The sequence below is a fragment of the Malania oleifera genome, chromosome 7, assembly GCF_029873635.1.
Source record: "Malania oleifera isolate guangnan ecotype guangnan chromosome 7, ASM2987363v1, whole genome shotgun sequence".
Taxonomy (NCBI): Eukaryota; Viridiplantae; Streptophyta; class Magnoliopsida; order Santalales; family Ximeniaceae; genus Malania; species Malania oleifera.
Window position 1 is genome coordinate 1,004,107 of NC_080423.1, and position 23,325 is coordinate 1,027,431.

The 23,325-nt window shown below is 36.9% G+C and overlaps 1 protein-coding gene across 3 annotated transcripts in view; it reads left to right on the plus strand.

Moving 5' to 3' along the window:
• LOC131160385 (chloride channel protein CLC-c-like) overlaps positions 1-21,338 on the plus strand; it is a 53,889-nt gene extending 32,551 nt beyond the window's left edge. For 2 of the 3 annotated variants that reach the window (XM_058116026.1, XM_058116027.1), the window contains exons 5-7: positions 18,771-19,033; positions 19,120-19,389; positions 19,696-21,338. In XM_058116026.1, the coding sequence (XP_057972009.1) occupies positions 18,771-19,033; positions 19,120-19,389; positions 19,696-21,142 (1,980 nt within the window). In that variant the 3' untranslated portion in view covers positions 21,143-21,338. The remainder of the gene's footprint in view (positions 1-18,770; positions 19,034-19,119; positions 19,390-19,695) is intronic. The other variant, XM_058116028.1, reaches the window with a different exon arrangement.
• The last annotated feature ends 1,987 nt before the right edge of the window (positions 21,339-23,325 follow it).

Sequence of the window (23,325 nt, forward strand, 5' to 3'; positions counted from 1 at the left end):
TCCTCAATATGCTACAGTAAGTGCATGCTAGTACTGGAATGAACAATGCAGCAACAATGCGAAATCAGGTAGCACACACAAGCATAGAGCAGAACTTCAGAACTTGAAAGGGCTGCTCTAACTATGGAACATAAGTTATAGCATCCTATGAGAAATTACTTTACCATGTGAAGGTGGGCAGCTCATAACAAGCACCACAGGCACTTGATAAACAACGTGGCAGCACAGAAGCTACAGGTATGATGGCTGGTTGCAACTAGTACTGAGTGCTGGCTAGAGCAGGAAATAAAATATTTGAACACCAATAGAAAAAACACCAGAAATTGATCCAATATTGCAGCAATCAATCACAGACACATCGCATCGCCATGCTACAACTGAACAGCGAACAGCGAAAGAGCAATACCAGATACCAGAAACAGAGCATAACTTCACATCAGCAAATCACTATGAACACAAGCAGCATCCTGCCAGCAATGCTGCACAGCGAAACCAAGATGAAAAGTGACCTTGAATGACTCAAACAAACCATAAAATCAGATTTGAGAGCTGATTAGGGGAATATAAGTGAAAAAAGAAACTCCGAAAAAATAGACCTTGAGGAAATTGAAGCTCTGATACCATGTTGTAAAGTTAGAGATGGAGGCGAGAAGAAGAGAATAAGAAAGAGAAAGGAGGAGGTGGCAGTTTCTTGGAGTTACATTCAGCTCCAGGTTTTCCCTTTTATATATTAACAATAAAAATTCTTGAAAGGCAAAAGTACCCCTACTTACACCACATAATTATTAAAATAGCCTATTTCTTCTAACCAATTGCTTTTATGAACAATCTCCCTGATTTCATAATACTCCTCAAAATGAGTTGAGGTTGGAGCATAGTTGACGTTGTGTTAGCTTTACTGTAATCCCAAGAGGGGGGGTGAATTGGTATTTTAAAAATTTCTCCCCTTGGTCAATTTTCTAGCAGCAGTATTACACAACCCTAGGGTCAATCTAGTGCAGATATAAAATAAATCAATATATTCATCTGAAATTGAATTATGCAAGTAAGCTAATTACACATGCAAGGTAAAGTAGGTAAAGAGAGATAATACCAAATATGTTATCGAGGTTCAGTAAAAGTGTCTACGTCCCCACCTTGGCTCACAAGTATAAGGATTACACTAAGGCTCACTTCACGGGTGGAGCGGCACCGAAATACAACCGGGTCAAATTAACGCAGGGCTGACCTCAACCTTTACAACCAATCCTTCCGAACTAGATTAACGCCCCCTCAGGCCATGCCTGGAATACTACCAAATCGCAATACAGGATGTGTACAAATTATATGTTTCTCAAACAAGCAAATTTGCACTAGTATTAATCAATGCACACCAATAATGTAAGAATAATAAGCTCAGTGCTGTATGTGTGCAATCAACACTCAATAGTAATGACTATATCCAATCAAGCACAAGAGTGTATCAACAAGCTAATCTTTGAAACTACGTATAGATGTATATCTCAATCACAATTTAGGGTTTCAAAGAATTTCACCAAAAGTATTCTTAATATCTCTAAAAAATATTTTCTCAATATTCAAGCGCAAGAGATATTCGAAAAATGAGCTTGTGAAAAGATTTTTGCACACTCGAAACTACAAGCTCAATGAGTCTTGCAATAAAGATGCAAAGACTCACTAGCTACAATATTTTTCCCACACACTAATTTATTAAATAAAATCGGGGGAAAAACCTTACGCTCAACTCTCAATCCGAAAATCAAATATACAACACAATGAGAGTTTCCTAGCAAATGGGAATAATGTATAACCACTCAAAGAACTCTCACAAGGATTGATTTAGCAAAGGAATGATTGTATAAGAGAGTGTAGGCTTTGTATGAAAAAATAAGCTTTGAAAAATTTCAGAGGATTTTGTTACTAATCAAAATGTTAATCAATTACTAATCTGAGCAATGAACCCATATATATAGGCAGGGTCAAAATTATAACCGTTGGGGATACATAGGGAATAATTAAATTTGTTTTAAAATAGTTTAAGAAAATTAACCATGTTTAACCCCAATTAACCATGGTAAATATTAGGCCAACTCGAGAGCTTCGGTCGACTGAGCCATAGGTTCGGTCACCCGAACACACATCATAAAAAGTAACTTTTCCATGTTCGAGTGCCTGAATGAGATTTCGGTCTGCTGACCAAGGTAATTTTCCAATCTATCCGAGGTTCGATCGCTTGGTCTCAAGTTCAGTTTACCGAACTCACATGTTTGGTCACCTAAGGGTGATTTGAACGCTAATATTTAGGTGCCCGAGTAGTTGGAAAAAGTCCGGGTAAATGTTCGGTTGACCAAAGACGGTGAAGTATTTTTAGTTCGGTCGCCCGAAGTCATGTCAACACACTGACTATTCAACGGTTCGGTCGACCGAGGTGTTTTGAACACTAAGGTTCGGTCGCCCGAAGCCCTATAATTTTTATACCTTAAGTCCTGTTTCAATTCAATAGTTTCCCCTGATAGTATATATGATAATGGGGACTAACTTAAGTGTAAGTGCAATGACCTAGGGTCTTTCTAAGATCTTTGAGCTTATCAGTCCCTACATGCATGATGCACATCAATTATTACAGATCATTCTGTTAGCTTTACCGTGATCCCAAGAGGGGGGGTGAATTGGTATTTTTAAAATTTAACCCCTAGGTATTCCTCCTAACAGCAGTATGTTCACAACCCTATGGTCAATCTAGTGCAAGTAATATAAATATATCAGAAATTAAATAAAGCAGTTTAATCAATCACACAAGCACCAGAAATCAGTAAAAAGAGGGTGACACACAGATATGTTATCGAGGTTCGGCCAATTGCCTACATCCTCGCCTTGGCTAACTAGCACAAGGATTACCACAATAACTTGCTCACTTAAACGGGTGGAGCGGCACCTATACAAGTCAGGTCAATTAGCACAGGGCTGACCTCAACCTTTACAACAATCCTTACTGGGCTAGATTATTGCCCCTCAGGCCACGCCTGGAATCACTCAGATATTACAATCAAATGGTACAGATAAAAGTGCTTTCAAGTAAAGCAGATATGTACTCAAATGCGTTCAATCACATACACCACAATGATTTAATATGTAAGCTCTGTGTGGTCTAAATAGTTCAACTCTCAAAGGTATTTTCTATTAGTGTAATGCGTACGTGAGAGTGCCAACAAGCAATCTTTGTATTTCAATATGTTCTCTATCGAGGTGCTCAGACAAAGTTATCACTCAGGTTTCAAATATTCCAAATAGCAGAATATGTCAATCACCAATATAGTGTATATGCTTGGTTTGCAAAAGTCATGCAATCTTTGTATTCAGCAAACAATATATACTTGAATAAATATTGCCACAAAGATTAATATAACAAACACAAATATGTTTTCACAAATATGTCAATATGAATACCACGAGATATTTGAGTAGGTTTTGAAAACGATTTTGCAACCCAAAAACAAATAAAAAAACTTCCTAAGTTATTGCAATGAAAATGCAACACTCGGAAGTTTAATACAAGTCTTCTTAGGATAGACTTATTAGCAAAGCCCCCTAAGAAAACTTAGGTTTTGCTCTTGTAAAAACAAATCACTCAAACACAAATGGGAGAGCAAACCTCTTTGCACAAAACACTCAATATACTTACAAAAGATTTGGAGAGATGTAAAAAGTAAGAATGAGTGGTTTCTCAAAGTATGTGAACAATAGAGAAATTTTTGGCTTGAGAGAGATTTTTCACTTTTTTGCTTTATGATATATGCTAATTTTCCCAAATGAAGGGGTATATATAGACATCCCATGAATTATGACCGTTTGGGACCTATTAGGAATTATTTGGAAATTTTAATGACATTTCAAATATTTTAACCCTGTTTAAAAAGTATTTAACCGCGGTAAAAATCAGGACAACCCGAGAGGTCCGGTCGACTAGAGTTCATATGATTCGGTCGACCAAGACATTTTTGAACTGAGGGCTCGGTCAACCGAAAGTGGGTGATTTCCACTTTACCAAGGTTCGGTTGACCAAGCCATTTTGAACTGAATGGTTCGGTCGACCAGACAGTTGGGATTTCTCCCGAGGACCCTCGGTCGACCAAGTAGTTGGTATACAAATTTGGCTTGGTCGACCAGAAGGTCAATTTGTTGACCCAGGGGGTTTCGGTCGACTGGGGCTTTTTGAGCTACACTGGTTCGGTCGACCAGGACCTTGGTCAACTGTTGACCCAGGCCTGTTTCGGTCGACCGAGGCAGAATGAACTGCCTTGGTCGGTCGACCGAAAGTGCACCAAGTGTGCATTTCGGTTCTGTTTTGAATCACACAAACCCTATTTAGGTGCCTAACATTCATAGGTGCAATGTGTGTATCCTAAGATCATTTATGTCCAATTAAAAGACACCGAAAAATCTGGTGTCGGTCGACCGAACCCTAAGGTCATTTTCATTTTGAGCTTACGTATTAAAACATGCATGTGGGATGTGTGATTATTACAAGTCAAAGACCCTAATTACTATTACAAACCTTTGAATAAATATGAAATACAATACAAATAGAAATTAGGTCTTCAACTTCACTTTCTCTTTGTGCATTATGATTTGCCAATTTGAGTTGCTACACATAACTTCAAACACCCGTTAGATACAATGAGTATTTGTCTTAATCAAAACCGGGCGTGACCTATAAAGTCAACACATTCCTACTTAAATATTACAGACTCGAATTAAACATAATATAAATTACAACAAATGAATATTCTGGGTCTTTATTCTTCAAGTCACCTCATGTCATCACATGATCTTGCTAGTATGAACCTGCACACAAATTTAATAGACATTAAATACTAGAGTATTTGTCATAATCAAAATAGGATATGACCTATAAGGTCAACAATCTCTCCCTTTTTGATGATGAGAAATACCTTATGCAAAAGTAGGTACAGCCAAGAAAGGTTCCCCCTGAAACTATGCATAAGGGAAATATAAATATTTAAAAGTTCAAAACATTTATCCCTAGTACCCAATTTTGCCTCTTCTTCCCCTTCTGGTAATAGCAAAAAGGGTCATAAATTTAAAGCATATAGGCAAGGCATTGAGTATGAATCATTTAAATATAAGATATGGTTGGGAAGATTTTTAGAAATTTCGGCAGCATGCCATTTGAAAATAGAGCATTTCCCAAAAAATATCTGTATAAAAATTACCTGATTGAGTTCAAATTTACAAATATTTGAACACCAATAGAAAAAACACTAGAAATTGATACAATATTGCAGCAATCAAACACAAACACATAGCATCGCCATGCTACAACCGAACAGCGAGCAGCAGCACAGCAATAGCAGATACCAAAAATAGAGCATAACTTCACATCAACAAATCACTATGAACACAAGCAGCATCCTGCCAGCAATGCTGCACAGCGAAACCAAGATGAAAAGTGACCTTGAATGACTCAAACAAACCATAAAATCAGATTTGAGAGCTGATTAGGGGAATATAAGTGAAAAAAGAAACTCCGAAAAAATAGACCTTGAGGAAATTGAAGCTCTGATACCATGTTGTAAAGTTAGAGATGGAGGCGAGAAGAAGAGAATAAGAAAGAGAAAGGAGGAGGTGGCAGTTTCTTGGAGTTACATTCAGCTCCAGGGTTTCCCTTTTATATATTAACAATAAAAATTCTTGAAAGGCAAAAGTACCCCTACTTACACCACATAATTATTAAAATAGACTATTTCTTCTAACAAAATTGCTTTTATGAACAATCTCCCTGATTTCATAATGCTCCTCAAAATGAGTTGAGGTTGGAGCATAGTTGACGTTGTGTTAGCTTTACTGTAATCCCAAGAGGGGGGATGAATTGGTATTTTACAAATTTTTTCCCTAGGTCAACTTTCTAGCAACAGTGTTACACAACCCTAGGATCAATCTAGTGCAGATATAAAATAAATCAATATATTCAGCTGAAATTAAATTATGCAAGTAAGCTAATTACAAATGCAAGGTGAAGCATTTAAAGAGAGATAACACCAGATATGTTATCGAGGTTCAGCAAAAGTGCCTACGTCCCCGCCTTGACTCACAAGCATAAGGATTACACTAAGGCTCACTTCACGGGTGGAGTGGCACCGAAATACAACCAGGTCAAATTAACGCAGAGCTAACCTCAACCTTTACAACCAATCCTTCCGGGTTAGATTAATGCCCCCTCAGGTCACGCCTGAAATACAATCAAATCGCAATACAAGATGTTTACAAATTATATGTTTCTCAAACAAGCAGATTTGCACCAATATTAATCAATGCACACCAATAATGTAAGAACAATAAGTTCAGTGCTATATGTGTGCAATCAACACTCAATAGTAATGACTATATCCAATCAAGCACAAGAGTGTATCAACAAGTTAATCTTTGAAACTACGTATAGATGTATATCTCAATCACAGTTTAGGGTTTCAAAGATTTTCACCTAGAGTGTTCTAAGTATCTCTAAAAAATATTTTCTCAATATTCAAGCACAAAAGATATTCGAAAAATGAGCTTGTGAAAAGATTTTTGCACTCTCAAAAATACAAGCTCAATGAGTCTTGCAATAAAGATGCAAAGACTCACTAGCTACAAGATTTTCCCACACACTGATTTATTAAATAAAATTGGAAGAAAAACCTTATGCTCAACTCTCAATACGAAAATCAAATATACAATACAATGAGAGTTTCCTGCAAATGAGAATAATGTATGACCACTCAAAGAACTTGTTGACCCTATGGGTCTTACCCTGTTTTGATTATGACAAATACTCAGGTATTTATTGTCTGCCGAGTTGATGTGCAGATTTATCTTGACAATATCATATGATGGCACTCGGAGACCTGAAGGAAAATGAAGATCCTAGTTGAATATTCATTGTTGTAATTTATATTAAGTTTAATTCGGGTATGTAATATTTAAGTAAGAATGGTCTGTAATAATTGGTCCATATAATGCATGTAGGACTTATAAGCTCAATGACCATAGCTGGACCTTAGGGATCAACCTTCGGTCAACCGACGCCGGATTTTTGGGCATAGTTGAAAAGCCTTGCCCATTGACCTTAGATTGACCCTAGGTCCCTAATAATCACATGCAAAGTCCCCCATAACTCAAAACTTATACCGATATGAACAGGGGTGACTTCTAATAAAAAATAGGACTGAAATTGTGCATTGAACAGTGCTTCGGTCGACCGAACTTTCACAGTGTAAATCACTTGGTCGACCGAACAGGTCAGAGGTCAACAATTTGACCATAACTTGATAGACTGTACCTTGCCAAGTTCACACAACTTGGTCGACCGAACTCCCGCACGGATCAACGTTTGACTCCTTGGTCGACCTACCATATTTATACGGGCAACACTCTAGTCGACCGAACCCCCATGTGGGAGAATCCACCTACCCGGTCAACTGAACTACCTAGTTCAAAATCACCTGTTTGACCGAACTGCGCGGAAATGGAAAAATCGCCCTTGGGACCCTTAGTCCGGTCGACCGAACTCTCAATTCAAATTTCTCCTGGTCAACCGAACCTTGTCACTTGGTCAACCGAACCTCAAGTCCGGTCGACTGGTGCTCTCAAGTTGGACAATTTTTTTACCAAGGTTAAATTTTTTAAATAAGGTTAATTGTGTTAAAATGTTTTAAAACAATACTAATAATACCCTATGTGTCCTGAACGGTTATAATTTTGGGGAACTCTATATATACCCCCTCATTTGTAAGAATTAGTACGAGATTAGCAAAAGTGATTAGGAAAATTTCTCTCAAATATTTTATACCCCTTTTGCTATATACTCAACATTCCAAGCAAATTTTGTACACTCTTTGATTCTTCTTTGCAAAACCATCTTTGATAAAAAGAGCATTTATTGTATTCTCTTCATTTGCATTATCGTTGCAACTTGAAAAGTGAACATATTTGTGTGTTTTCATACATTACTTTAAAGCTAGAATACTCTCTCATTTATTATTGTTATTTTTAGAGAGTTAGCTTGAGTCGATCCTAGATTATTTCATTGATAAATATTATCTTGGGATAACTCGTTTGAGCTTGTGAATCTTGCATTGTTGTTGCAAGTATTCAAAGGCTTGTTCGTGTACTTTGTGAAATATTTTTTTAACAAGCTTGATTTCAAATATCTCGTGTTAGAATCTTGAGAAAATCATCTTAGAGATATTGTGATTACATTCTCTGAAAATCTTTGAAACCTATTTGTGGTTGATATATATTTATATATTGTTTCAAAGATAGATTGCAAACACACACTCACACTTTAATTGCCTAGTGACATTATCTTGAGAGTTGTAGTATTATCTGCACTGAGCTTATAAATCTTATATTATTGATGTGCATTGATTGATTGATTATACTGTGCTTAGTGGTACATAATTTGCTTAGTGTAAGAAGCATATTTCCGTGTACGCAAAAACTATATTTCACATTTGTTGTATTCCAGACATGGGCCCAAAGAGGGAGACTAGCCTTAGTAAATAGTTCCGGATTGGCTTAGACCCAGTTAAGAAAGTTAGGTGCATCATCCTAGTAAGGTGTAGGTTAAGGTCAGCCCCGCTAATCGACCTGGTTGTAACTGATGCCGCTCAACCCATTAAGTGAGCATTAGTGGAATCCTCGGGCTTGCGAGCTAGAGGCGGGGACATAGGCAGTATTGGCCGAACTCCGACAACATATCGTGTGTGCACTGTTTATATTTCTCCAATTTATATTTACTGCACATGTATGTTTTATTGTGAATGATTGGGTTTATTATTGCATAGACAAACCCTAGGTTGCGTAATACTGCTGATCTAGTTTAACCTAGGAAGTAATTTTTAAATACCCAATTCACCCCCCTTCTTGGGAATACACCAAAGCTAACAGAACTCTCACAAGGATTGATTTAGCAAAGGAATGATTATATGAGAGAGTGTAGGCTTTGTATGAAAAAATTAGTTTTGAAAAATTTCAGAGGATTTTGTTACTAATCAAAATGTTAATCCATTACTAATATGAGCAAATAAACCCATATATATAGGCAATGCTAAAAATATAACCGTTTGGGATACATAGGGAATAATTAAATTTGTTTTAAAATAGTTTAAGAAAATTAACCCTATTTAACCTCAATTAACCGTGGTAAAAATTAGGCCAACTTGAGAGTTTCGGTCGACCGAGCCATAAGTTCAGTCGCCCGAACAAACACATCAGAAAAAGTAACTTTTCTATGTTCAGGTGCCTGAATAAGGATTCGGTTTGCTGACCAAGCCGATTTTCCAATCTGTCCAAGATTCGGTCGCCTGGTCTCAAGTTTGGTTTACCGAACTCACATGTTCAGTCGCCCGAGGGTGATTTGAACGCTAATATTCAGGTGCCCGAGTAATTGGAAAAAGTCAGGGTAAATGTTCAGTTAACTGAAGACGGTAAAGTCTTTTTGGTTCGGTTGCCCGAAGTCAGGTCAACACGCTAACTATTCAACGGTTCAGTCGACCGAAGTGTTTTGAACACCAAGGTTCGATCACCCGAAGCCCTATAATTTTTATACCTTGAGTCCTGTTTCAATTCAATAGTTTCCCCTGATAGTATATGTGATAATTGGGACTAACTTAAGTATAAGTGCTAGGACCTAGGGTCTTTCTAAGGTCTTTGAGCTTATTAGTCCCTACATGCATTATGCACATCAATTATTACAGACCATTCCTACTTAAATATTACAGATCTGAATTAAACATAATATAAATTACAAAAAATGAATACTCTGGGTCTTTATTTTTCAAGTCACCTCATGTCATCATATGATCTTACCAATATGAACCTGGACACAAACTTGATAGACATTAAATACCAGAGTATTTGCCATAATCAAAACAGGGTATGACCTATAAGGTCAATAATCTCTCCATTTTTTATGATAACAAATACCTTATGCAAAAGTAGGTACAGCCATGAAAGGCTCCCCCTGAAATTATGCATAAGGGAAATGTAAAGATTTAAAAGCTCAAAACATTTATCCCAAGTACCCAATTTTGCCTCTTCTCCCCCTTCTGCAAACAGCAAAAAGGGTCATAAATTTAAAGCATATAGGTAGTATTTGTCATAATCAAAATAAGGTATGATCTATAAGGTCAATCTCCCCTTTTTTTATGATGACAAATACATTATGCAAAAGTAGGTACAACCAAGAAAGGCTCCCCCTGAAATTATGCCTAAGGGAAATGTAAAGATTTTAAAGTTCAAAACATTTATCCCAAGTACCCAATTTTTCCTCTTCTCCCCCTTTTGGCAACAGCAAAAAGGACTATAAATTTAAAGCATATAAGCAAGGCATTGAGTATGAATCATTTAAATACAAGATATGGTTGGGAAGATTTTTAAAAATTTTGGCAGCGTGCCGTTTGAAAATAAAGCATTTCCCAAAAAATATTTGTATAGAAATGACCTAATTTAGTTCAAATTTACAATTATCCGCAATAACTAACTCAAACAGTCCAGTATGTTCAAAACGGAAAACATAAGTAGAGTTATCAACATGCAAGAGATATGATAGCCATGTATTGCAAAACACACACAAACTCATAAAGTATAAAGCAAAGATAGATTTAAAGTTCAGAGCCGTATATTTTCTATGTTAAGAAGCTCCCCCTAAGTTTTTACACTCTATCAAAAATATATGTGGCCTCCCTACTATGCATTAAACCTAGTTCACGTCTAATCTATATGAACCTATCTTCCTGAAGGAGTTTGTTGAAAATATCAGCTCACTGCTCATTTGTGCACACAAACTCAAGTGCCACATCCCCTTTCTACACATGATCACGAATGAAATGATGTCTAATCTCAATATGTTTGGTTCGTGAATGTGAGATAAGATTCTTTGAAATGTTGATTGCACTAGTATTATCACATTTAATCGGAACCGTATCATAGTACAATCCAAAATCCATAAGTTGTTATTTCATATAAAGCGTTTGAGCACAACAACTTTTAGCCGCAATATATTCAGTTTCAGCTGTGGATAAGACAATTGAGTTCTGTTTCTTGGAGAACCAAGAAGCTAGAGATTGTCCTAAATAATGACAAGTGTCGCTAGTACTCTTTCTATCTACCTTGCTACTGACAAAGTTAGCATCAATATAACTAACAATCTCAAATGTCGTATGCTTAGGGTACCATAAACCTAACTCAACAATTCCAACTAGGTACTTAAGTATTCTTTTCACAGCTAACAGATGAGACTCCTTAGGAGCGGCCTGAAACCTAGCACAAATGCACACACTAAACATGATATCAGGTCGACTAGCTATAAGGTATAGGAGACTACCAATCTTGACACGATATAATTTCACATCAATAGGAATACCTTGCTTATCTTTATCAAGTTTTGTGATAGAACTCATAGGAGTACCAAGAATTTTACTATTTTCCATATTAAATTTCTTGAGCAAGTCTCTAACATATTTAGATTGGCATATAAAGGTTCCATGATTGGCTTGTTTAATTTGAAGTTCTAAGAAGAAACGCAGTTCACCTATCATGCTCATTTCAAATTAGCTTTGCATGCATTTGGCAAACTCATTACAGAATTCATCATTAGTTGCTCCAAAGATGATATCATCAACATATATTTGGACAAGGAGCATATGATCATTTTTAATTTTGATAAAAAGTGTAGTGTCAATTTTGCCCATGGTAAAACCATTATCTAAGATAAAACCACTAAGCATCTCATACCAAGCTCTAGGAGCTTGTTTCAATCCGTACAAGGCTTTGGACAACTGGTATACATGATCAGGATATTTATGATTTTCAAAACCAGGAGGTTGTTCTACATGCACTTCTTCATATATATAGCAATTTAAGAATGCGCTTTTAACATCCATTTGGTACAATTTAAAGTTCTTAAAAGCGGCATAAGCAAGCAACATACGAATGGCTTCCATTCTAGCTGCAAGAGCATAGGTTTCCTTAAAATTTATCCCTTCTTCCTTATTATATCCCTGGGCAACTGGTCTAACTTTATTTCTAGTTACTACCCCATTTTCATCCTTTTTATTTCTATATACTCATTTAGTTCCAATAATAGTATGATCATTAGGCCTAGGAACTAGGGTCCAAACTTTGCTTCTTTCAAATTGGTTAAGTTCTTCCTGCATAGACATTACCCAAGATTCATTTTCTATGGCTTCTTTAATATTTTTGGGCTCCTTCTGAGATAAGAATGGAAAATGGCTAACTAGGTTTCTTAAGGAAGATCGGGTGGCAACACCACGTGAAGGTTCACCTATAATTTGATCTAAAGGGTGGTTCCTAATGAATTTCCAATCCCTAGGCAGCTCTTGAACCTCACTTTCAACTTTATCATTTTCAATTGATTTATCATTTGCTTTTGAATTAATATCCACATTATTTTCAATAGATAGCTTATCTAAACCTTTTCTAATATCAATATCATCTTCATCATCTCTTTTAGAAAATGGATTAGATTCATCAAACACAACATGAATAGATTCAACAATAGTTAAAGTTCTCTTATTAAATATTCTATATGCTCTACTATTAAGTGAATAACTTAGGAAAATACCTTCATCAAATTTAGAGTCAAATTTCCCTAAGTGCTCATTATCTCGAAGTACAAAACATTTACAACCAAAGACTTGAAAATAGGAAATGTTAGGTCTATGGCTATTCCACAATTCATATGGAGTCCTATTAAGTGAAGGTCTGATTAACACTCTATTCATGACATAACATGTAATACTCACAACTTCTGCTTAGAAATATTTGGGTAATTTATATTCATTTAGCATAGTCCTACCCATTTCTTGCAAGGACCTATTCTTTCTTTCTACAACTCCATTTTGTTGTGACTTTCTAGGTGCAAAAAAATTATGTGAAATGCCCTCTAGGTCACAATAGTTTTCTATGCCATCACAAATCTTATTTTTCACAAAAGGTGTTTTAAGTAAGCCTTTAACCAAATCTTTTTTCACAAGTTTTGATAACAAATCCATGCTTGCATGTCCTAAACGTCTATGATATAACCAATTAGCTTCATTTATGTAGAAAAACATGTAACTTGTTGAGAAGCTAAATTATCAAAACTAGTGGTGTACACATTTTCATGCCGTTCAGCAGTAAAAAGTACTTTGCTATCAGATTTACTCTGAACAATGCATTTATCATTTTCAAAAGATACTTTATACCCTTTATCACACAATTGGCTAATACTCAACAAATTATGTTTCAATCCATCAACCAATAATACATGATCAATAACTAGGGAAGGTTCCTTACCAACCTTACCTACACCGATGATTCGGCCCTTGGCATTGTCCCCGAATGTCACGTACCCTCCATCCTTGGGAGTGATGGAAGCGAAGTTGGCCCTGTCGCCGGTCATATGCCATGAGCAGCCGCTATCTAGGTACCACTTGTCCTTGGAAGAGGACGATCTTAAACACACCTACAAGAAAATCTAAGTAATTGACACTAGTCCCTAAATTATGTTGAGTCCACAAGGGTTAGTGTCTAGATCACCTTTGACTCTCCACACATTTTTAATTCTTACATGTCTATTTCTAAGTGGATCGTCAAACTGAATATAACCAATTTGTTTGCACTTAAAACATATCATTTGACACCGAGGATCTTTAGGTGAAATTTGGGATTTTGATTCTCTAGTAAAATGTCCCAAATGAAGATTAGGTCGTCTTACATTTTCAATACCATTAAATCCAAAACTTTCTTTGCTAAGAGAGTTTCTTTGGGCCCCAAGAAGCTTTTTAAAATTGTGTTGGCCCTCAGTAAATTTATAAACAATTTTGGAGCTATCCTCCAATTTTCTCTCAAGTTCGGCAGTTTTCAAATCTTTTTCTTTAAGAATCGAAGCATGAGAATTCTTTGCAATTTCAAACAGTTTTGACCAATTTTCACATTTCTTTTCCAAAACATCATTTTCCTTGGTCATTTTGTATAGTAATTTAGATACACGAATATATTCATATTGCAATTCTTTAAAAGTAGGCATGCTATCAGAATCACAATCATCATCAGAATAATATGAAGATAAGAAGCAAGAAGACAATACCTTATCATCCCATGCCATCAGGCACAAGTTGGCAATCTCAGAGTCACTGCAATCTGAATCTGAATCTGAATCGCTGCTGTTTTGTCTATCCCACGAGGTACCTACTTTTATGACTTTCTTCTTTTTCCTAAACTCCTTTTTTAGCAACGGCCAATCGGGTTTGATATGCCCGACCTTATTGCAATTGTAGCACATAGGAGCGTTCGATTTTTCTTTTCTTTTACTAGGCTCTCCCTCTCAGATACTGAATCTCTAAACTTTCTATATGGCCTACTGTTCTTCCTGAAGAACCTGCTAAACTTCCTAGTAAGCACAGACATGTCATCTCCAGATTCAGGTTCACTGCACTCACTAGAAGTATTAGTAGATGTTTTTAATGCAGTCACTTTTCTCATCCTATTGTGCTCATTCAGTCTCTCATTAACAGCTAACTCATAAGTGATAAATGAACCTATCAGTTCATCTAGTGATATAGCCTTAAGGTCTCTACCCTCAAATATGGCCATAGCCTTTGCTTCCGAAACAGGAGGCAAACCCCTGAGGACTTTTCTAATCATTTCATACGTAGGATAGGTCTTACCTAATGCATGTAGTGAATTAATGATGTGTGTGAATCTAGTGTACATGCTCTGTATGGACTCACCAATGTTCATCCTAAATGCTTCATACTCACTAGTCAACATATCAACCCTACTATCCTTCACATCTCTAGTACCCTTATAGGTGACCTCTAACTTATCCCATATTTCTTTAGCAGAAGAACATGCCATAACTCTATTAAATTCATTAACATCAAGACCACAATAGAGATTATTCATGGCAGTAGCATTTATACTAAGAGCTTTCATATCATCATCAGTATATTCCTCTTCAGTCTTAGGAACTCTAGTTTCACCTTCAGTTTTCATAGGAACATAGTTTCCCTTAGAGACAACTCTCCACACCTTCTAGTCAATATTCTGAAGGTAAATACGCATCCTTTGTTTTCAAAAGGTTTAATTGACACCACTAAAAATAGAAGGGCATGTGGAAGAGGGTCCCTCAGGGAAAGGGGTTGTAGTGTTATGAGCCATCTAGATCTTTTGCAGAAAAACATTTAAGTCTATGCTACTAGACTCTGATACCAATTGTTAGCTTTACTGTAATCCCAAGAGTGGGGGTGAATTAGTATTTTAAAAATTTCTCCCCTAGGTCAATTTTCTAGTAGCAGTATTACATAATCCTAGGGTCAATCTGGTGCAGATATAAAATAAATCAATATATTCAACTGAAATTAAATTATGCAAGTTAATTACATGTGCAAGGTGAAGCAGGTAAAGAGAGAGAACACCAGATATGTTATCGAGGTTTGGCAAAAGTGCCTACGTCCCCTTTTTGGCTCACAAGTATGAGGATTACACTAAGTTTCACTTCACGGGTGGAGCGGTACCAAAATACAATCAGGTCAAATTAACACAGGGCTGACCTCAACCTTTACAATCAATCCTTCCAGGTTGGATTAACGCCCCCTCAGGCCACGCCTGGAATACAACCAAATCGCAATACAGGATGTGTACAAATTATATGCTTCTCAAACAAGCAGATTTGCATCAGTATTAATCAATGCACACCAATAATGTAAGAACAATAAACTTAGTGCTATATGTGTGCAATCAACACTCAATAGTAATAACTATATCCAATCAAGCACAAGAGTGTATGAACAAACTAATCTTTGAAACTATGTATAGATGTATATCTCAATCACAGTTTAGGATTTCAAAGATTTTCACCAAGAGTATTCTAAATATCTCTAAAAAATATTTTATCAATATTCAAGCACAAGATATGTTCGAAAAATGAGCTTGTGAAAAGATTTTTGCACACTCAAAAATACAAGCTCAATGAGTCTTGCACTAAAGATGCAAAGACTCACTAGCTACAAGATTTTTCCCACACTGATTTATTAAATAAAATCAGGGAAAAAACCTTATGCTCATCTCTCAATCCGAAAATCAAATATACAATACAATGAGAGTTCCCTACAAATGAGAATAATCTATGACCACTCAAAGAACTCTCACGAGGATTGATTTAGCAAAGGAATGATTGTATGAGAGAGTGTAAGCTTTGTATGAAAAAATAAGCTTTGAAAAATTTCAGAGGATTTTGTTACTAATCAAAATGTTAATCAATTACTAATCTGAGCAAATGAACCCATATATATAGGCAGGGCCAAAATTATAACCTTTGGGGATACATAGGGAATAATTAAATTTGTTTTAAAATAGTACCGCGGTAAAAATTAGGTCAATCCAAGAGTTTCAGTCAACCAAGCCATAGGTTCGTTTGCCCGAACAGACACATCAGAAAAAGTAACTTTTCCATGTTTGGGTTCCTGAATGAGGATTTGGTCTGCTGACCAAGGCGATTTTCCAATCTGTCCAAGGTTCGGTCGCCTGGTCTCAAGTTCGGTTTACCAAACTCACATGTTCAGTCGTCCGAGGGTGATTTGAACGCTAATATTCGGGCGCTCGAGTAGTTGGAAAAAGTCAGAGTAAATGTTTGGTTGATCGGAGACGGTATAATCTTTTTCGTTCGATCGTCGAAGTCAGGTCAACACGCTAACTATGCAATGGTTCGGTCGACCGAGGTGTTTTGAACACCAAGGTTCGGTCACCCGAAGCCCTATAATTTTTATACCTTAAGTCCTGTTTCAATTCAATAGTTTCCCCCTGATAGTATATGTGATAATGGGGACTAACTTAAGTGTAAGTGCAAGGACCTAGGGTCTTTTTAAAGTCTTTGAGCTTATCAGTCCCTACATGCATGATGCACATCAATTATTACAGACCATTCCTACTTAAATATTAGAGACCCGAATTAAACATAATATAAATTCCAACAAATGAATATTCTGGGTCTTTATTCTTTAAGTCACCTCATGCCATCATATGATCTTGCCAATATGAACCTGCATACAAACTTGATAGAAATCAAATACCAGAGTATTTGTCATAATCAAAATAGGGTATGACATATAAGGTCAACACGTTGAATCTAAACAATCTACTACTGGATAGATACCTTTGCAGCCAATACTCTTGATAGTATGGTAATAGATTCTAAATGTATAAATATTGCGGCGGAAGCAGGATCGATCAATTCATCCACATTCTTCACCATTTGAGATGACCTTTCATTGTCTGCCAGCAGATGTTTGGACAACCTACAAATAAAGCAACAAGGGTGCGTCAACAAGTAGTGCTAACAACTAGTGAAGGTGGACGACTGGACGCTGTTCCCTGCAATGATAGCTGGCTTTTATGAAAATGAACGGCTAGGTTGTACGAGTGGTGGCTAGGGTTTCTTGCAAATCCAATTGCCAGCAATGAGAAGCAATCTTCACCAACAATCTAGGAGTGTAAATCAACAATGATTTACTGGTGATGTGCAAATTTATTGCCTGCTCTCTATCCCGATGCTCAACAACTGAATAAGCCAGATTCCATCATGAAGATATGTTGAGAATTCCATTTTTGAGTTTGTCCCACATTGGAAAAATGGTGGAGGATGGGTGCTTATATGCATGGTTGGGCCTATGACCTAATGGCTTAAGATTGTGAGTCAAGTTGGTGCTCATTCATGTATATCAAGCCGGTACGAAGACTCCTTTGGTCCTAACAAGCTTTAGGTGGCAGGGCGGACGTAATTGGCTTCGACAAGCCTAACATGACAAGCCTTAGTGAGCCAATGACGATGAGCTTTGTTAGTTGATTATGAAGGTGCTGACGGTCTTCAATCCATAGAGGCAAATCTAATAGAATTTGGGGCTGGGTGTGCCCTATAGACCTAATGGCTTAAAATTTTGGGTCAATTTGATGCTCACTCATATATATCAAGTTGGTACAAAGACTCCTCTGGCCCTAACAAGCTGTAGGTGGCAGGGCAGACGAAATTGGCTTCGATAAGCCTAAAATGACAAGCTTTAGTGAGCCAATGACAATGTGCATTGCCAGTGGATGATGAAGGGTATATGGGCTAGTGTTTAGGATGTGTAAGGGTTTATGAGAAGATTTGGAGTGCTCTTGTTTTGTGATTCCTGCTGTTGTGAAAGATGGATCAGTCGGAGAGATGATGAAGGCAGAGATGGTGATGGAAGCGGCCAGCAATGGTGCATGGCAATTTTAGTTAAAATCACGAACCTACAAGTTCAAGTGGAAAATTGCTGACAACCCTGTCAGACATTGACAATTGCAGCAATTTGAGTTAAAATCACGAACCTACGAGTTCAAGTGGAAAATTTCTGACAACCCTGTCAGACATTGACAATTGCAGCAATATGAGTTAAAATTCCTCTGAAATCAGGGGCAGCCATTGGTTTATGATCTCTCACATAAGATGGCAATTTTTCAAAATACCCAAGCAATAGAGCTATACCTGAATTATTAGTACTGTAGTTACTCAAACTTTCTTGTTAGTTAACATTAATGGACTGCAATTCATCAGATGGTTTGAGTAAGCTTTCCTGAATTCATGCTATACATCTTATCTTTTTTATTATTGGCTTGCACTACTTTTCCCTTTTCTCTGTATTTTTTGGAAGCGACCATTATGTTGAAGATTCTGATATTGGCAGATTTTTGGTTCCATTTTTGGTGTTGCTGCTGGATTCATTATGGGTAAAGAAGGGCCTATGGTGCACACAGGCGCTTGCATAGCATCATTGCTTGGGCAGGGCGGTTCTCACAAGTATCATTTGACGTGGAGATGGTTAAGATACTTCAAAAATGACCGAGACCGGCGAGACCTGATCACTTGTGGTGCTGCTGCTGGGGTGGCTGCTGCCTTCCGTGCACCAGTTGGTGGGGTCCTCTTCGCCCTCGAAGAAGCAGCTTCCTGGTACATGTCTTCTCCCTCCCTCTCTCTGGCACATAAATTTTGAGCTTTTAATTCCTCCGCATCTTTTCTTTTTGGATGTGCTTTAGGTGGCGGAGTGCTCTTCTATGGAGAACATTTTTCACCACTGCTGTGGTAGCTATAGTTTTGAGAGCTTTCATAGAATATTGCTGGACTGGACATTGTGGGCTGTTTGGGAAAGGTGGTCTAATAATGTACGATGTCAGTTCGGCAAAGGCAACCTATAGCACTGCAGATATACTAGCAGTAATTCTTCTAGGAATTATAGGCGGTGTTTTTGGAAGCTTGTATAACTATCTTGTGGACAAGGTTCTTCGTACCTACAGCACCATTAACGAGTATGTCCTCATGTTCTATTTCTCATGCCTGTTATTTTTTCTCTTGCCAACTTCCAAAAGTGCTCTCTATTTGGGGAATCAGTAAAATGCCAATGCAAAGGCATTTGTCATTATTTGTCATCATTGATGCATTCATCACTTTCATTTTCAGTCAAGCATGCAAAGACCCCATTTAAGTTAGTTTGTGTTAATTGTTATTTGCTATTTAAAGTTGAGTGATAAAAACATCTGCTGACAATACTTGGTGATGACTGTAAATTTCACCCTGATATTGAACCCCACTACCTACTTGTTATCCTGCTGCAGAAAAGGTGCTGCTTTCAAAGTTCTGCTTGTTCTCACCATCTCCCTCTTGACGTCATGTTGTTCCTTCGGCCTGCCATGGTTGGCAAAGTGCATCCCCTGTCCTATTGATTCGGAGACAAGCTGCCCTACTGTAGACGGATCTGGCAACTATAAAAGCTTCCAGTGCCCAACAGGCCACTATAATGACCTTGCCTCCCTATTCCTCAATACTAATGATGATGCTATCCGTAACCTATTCAGCACCAGCACTGAGAAGGAGTTCCATATTTCCTCTCTCTTCATCTTCTTTGCCGCTGTCTATTGTCTTGGCATTGTCACTTATGGCATCGCTGTCCCCTCTGGGCTCTTTATCCCTGTCATTCTAGCAGGAGCTACCTATGGTCGTCTTGTTGGGAGACTCTTTGCATCCATCTCTAAACTTGACACGGGTCTCTTTTCCCTCCTTGGAGCTGCCTCCTTCCTTGGTGGCACCATGAGAATGACAGTTTCCCTTTGTGTTATATTACTTGAGCTTACAAATGATCTAATGACGCTTCCCCTTGTCATGCTGGTTCTTCTCATCTCTAAAACTATGGCTGACAGCTTCAACAAGGGTGTGTATGACCAAATAATGAAACTGAAGGGGCTGCCTTATATGGAAGCCCATGCTGAACCTTTCATGAGGCATTTGGTCGCACGTGATGTTGTTTCTGGTCCACTGGTCACCTTTTCAGGCATCGAAAAGGTGGGCAACATTCTTCATGCTTTGAGGACTACAGGGCACAACGGGTTCCCTGTGATTGATGAGCCCCCTTTCTCAGAAGCACCAGAATTGTGTGGGCTGGTTCTGAGGTCTCATTTGCTTGTTTTGCTCAAGGGAAAAAATTTCACCATGGACAAGGTGCTTATTGGAGCAGAGATTTTGCAGAGATTTTCTGCATTTGATTTTGCCAAGGCAGGATCTGGGAAGGGAATCAAATTGGAGGATTTGGACATTGATGAGGAAGAGATGGAAATGTACGTTGATCTCCATCCTATTACAAATGCATCCCCATATACAGTGGTTGAGACAATGTCACTGGCCAAAGCTGCAATTCTCTTCAGGCAACTTGGCCTCAGGCACATGTGTGTGGTACCAAAGAAGCAAGGAGTAAGATTCTCTCTCCCTCTCTCTGAGTATTATGGCTTAATTGTGTGTCTTTCTTTTCTTTACTGCAGAGTGCTAAAACATCAGGAGAGACCCATGATATTCCAGCACGTGCGTTGTATTGTAATAATAATTATGTTCACTCTTTATTTTCTAACTGCAGAGGCCTCCAGTTGTTGGAATTCTGACACGGCACGATTTCATGCCAGAGCACATATTTGGTCTCTACCCTCGTATCCATTCTCACAAGTAGAGCCAGGTTGCAAATGTATTGCAAATCTTTTGTACTTCGTGTTATTATTACATGTGTGGGTAGAGTGATTGAAGAGTTGATGTTTGATCATATGGAAATTAGATGTTTGGGAGTTTGGAATTGGATTTAGATTTGTGTAGATTTAGGCAAACATAGAGTAAAATTGTATTATGTTTCACACAAATTCACACAAATCTAAATCTACGATTTGAAGCACAACCGAAGCTTTTATATATATATATAGTAGTTTGCAGTTGTATGTCATTTATTTTCGTCTTTCTTGTATGGGGTTTGAAACCTTTTTTTTATTATTAATATTCTTCTCCCATTTTCAGAAGCTATTCTAGCCGTGATTGTATTTAAAGTCATAATTTGCAAAGAGTGTAATCTAAGGGACTTGTGTATATTTTCACAGTTTTTGAATTCAGTGTCCGAATTTCCAAATGACTGAAATCCTTTTAACTTGTGGAATTGACATGCATGTTGGGATTGTGAATAGTCCATAGCACTTGGAGGGAATTATTATTGTTGTTGTTGATATTTTGGAATTGAGCTGACAACGTAAAATATCAATTTCCCAAAAAAAGTGGATGCTTCTGCACTACACATACAACAACAACAACAACACCAAGCCTTGTCCCACTAGATGGGATCAGTTATATGAATCATTTTTTGCGAATTTATGCGATCATGAACTATTTCTTTTGATGAAAGAAAAGGTTCATGATCGCATAAAGATATCATCCCAATTGAAGTTTGGAAATGCTTGGGTGATAACGGAATTATATGATTAACTAATTTATTTAATACAATTATAAAAGTTAAGAAAATGTCAGATGAATAGAGGAAAAATACTTTAATATCTATATATAAAAATAAATGAGATATTAAAAATTATAATAACTATCGTGGAATTAAATTTATGAGTCATACGATGAAACTATAGAAAAGGGTAGTTGAACAAAGATTAAAGTTAGAAACGAAGATTTCAGAAAATTAATTTGGTTTTATGCTTGGGAGATTTATCACAAAAGCTATTTATCTTTTAAGAAGATTAATGGAAAAGTTTAGGGAAAAGAAGAGGGACTTGCATATGATATTTATTGACCTTGAGAAAGCATATGATAGGGTACCTAGGGAAATTTTATGGTGGGTTTTAGAAAAAAATGGTGTATGTTGTAGGTATATCGATGTCATTAAGGATATGTACGATAGAGTAATGATTAGTGTAAGTATTATAGATGGAGAAACTAGAGAATTTTCAATTACCATAAGTGTATATCAAGGATTTGCTTTGAGTCCTTATCTTTTTACTTTAGTGATGGACCAATTGACTAAGAGTATTCAAAAAGAGGTTCTATGGTGTATGCTATTTGCAGATGATATTGTATTAATTGACGAAATTAGGGACGTAGTAAAGGCTGAGTTAGAATTATGGCGAGAAGTTTTGGAATCTAGAGGCTTTAGGATAAGTAGAAAGAAAACAAAATATATGAAATGTAATTTTAGTAATGATAGAAGGAATATTTGAGATAAAGTTAAACTTGATGATGGAAAAAATAAATAGTACTTGTAGATTTCGATACCTTGGATCTATTATGCAAACTGAACAAGAAATTGAAGATGATATAATGCATAAAATTAAAGCAAGTTGAGTAAAATGGAGAAGTGCTTCAAGTGTGCTATGTGATCATAGAATACCCTTAAAATTGAAAATGAAGTTTTATAGGACAACTATAAAACTAGTTATGCTATATGGATCGGAATGTTGGGCGACGAAAAAACATAATATCCAAAAAGTAAAAGTTGTCGGGATGAGAATGCTTAGATGGATATGTAGTATAACATTAAAAGATAAATTAAGGAATGAACATATTCATGGTAAGTTAGGTGTAACTCCTATAGAAGATAAGATAAGAGGGACGACTCAGATGATATGGACACTTGCAACGTAGGCCTTATAGTGCACCTATGAAGAAGAGTGACTTAGTTACTATGGGGGACAGTAGTAGGGGTAGGGGTAAACCTAAAATAACTTGAGAAAAGATAGTGAGTAAGGATTTAATATTATTGAATCTACCAAAAGAAATGGTTTATGATCACATAAATTGACGGAAAAAGATTCATATAACTGACCTCACTTAGTGGGACTAAGACTTGGTTTTGTTTTGTTTTGTCTTTTATGAACCATTTCTTTTGACAGATTCGGGGATATTAAATTCTTACTTACTATCTCCTCTTAAGTTATTTT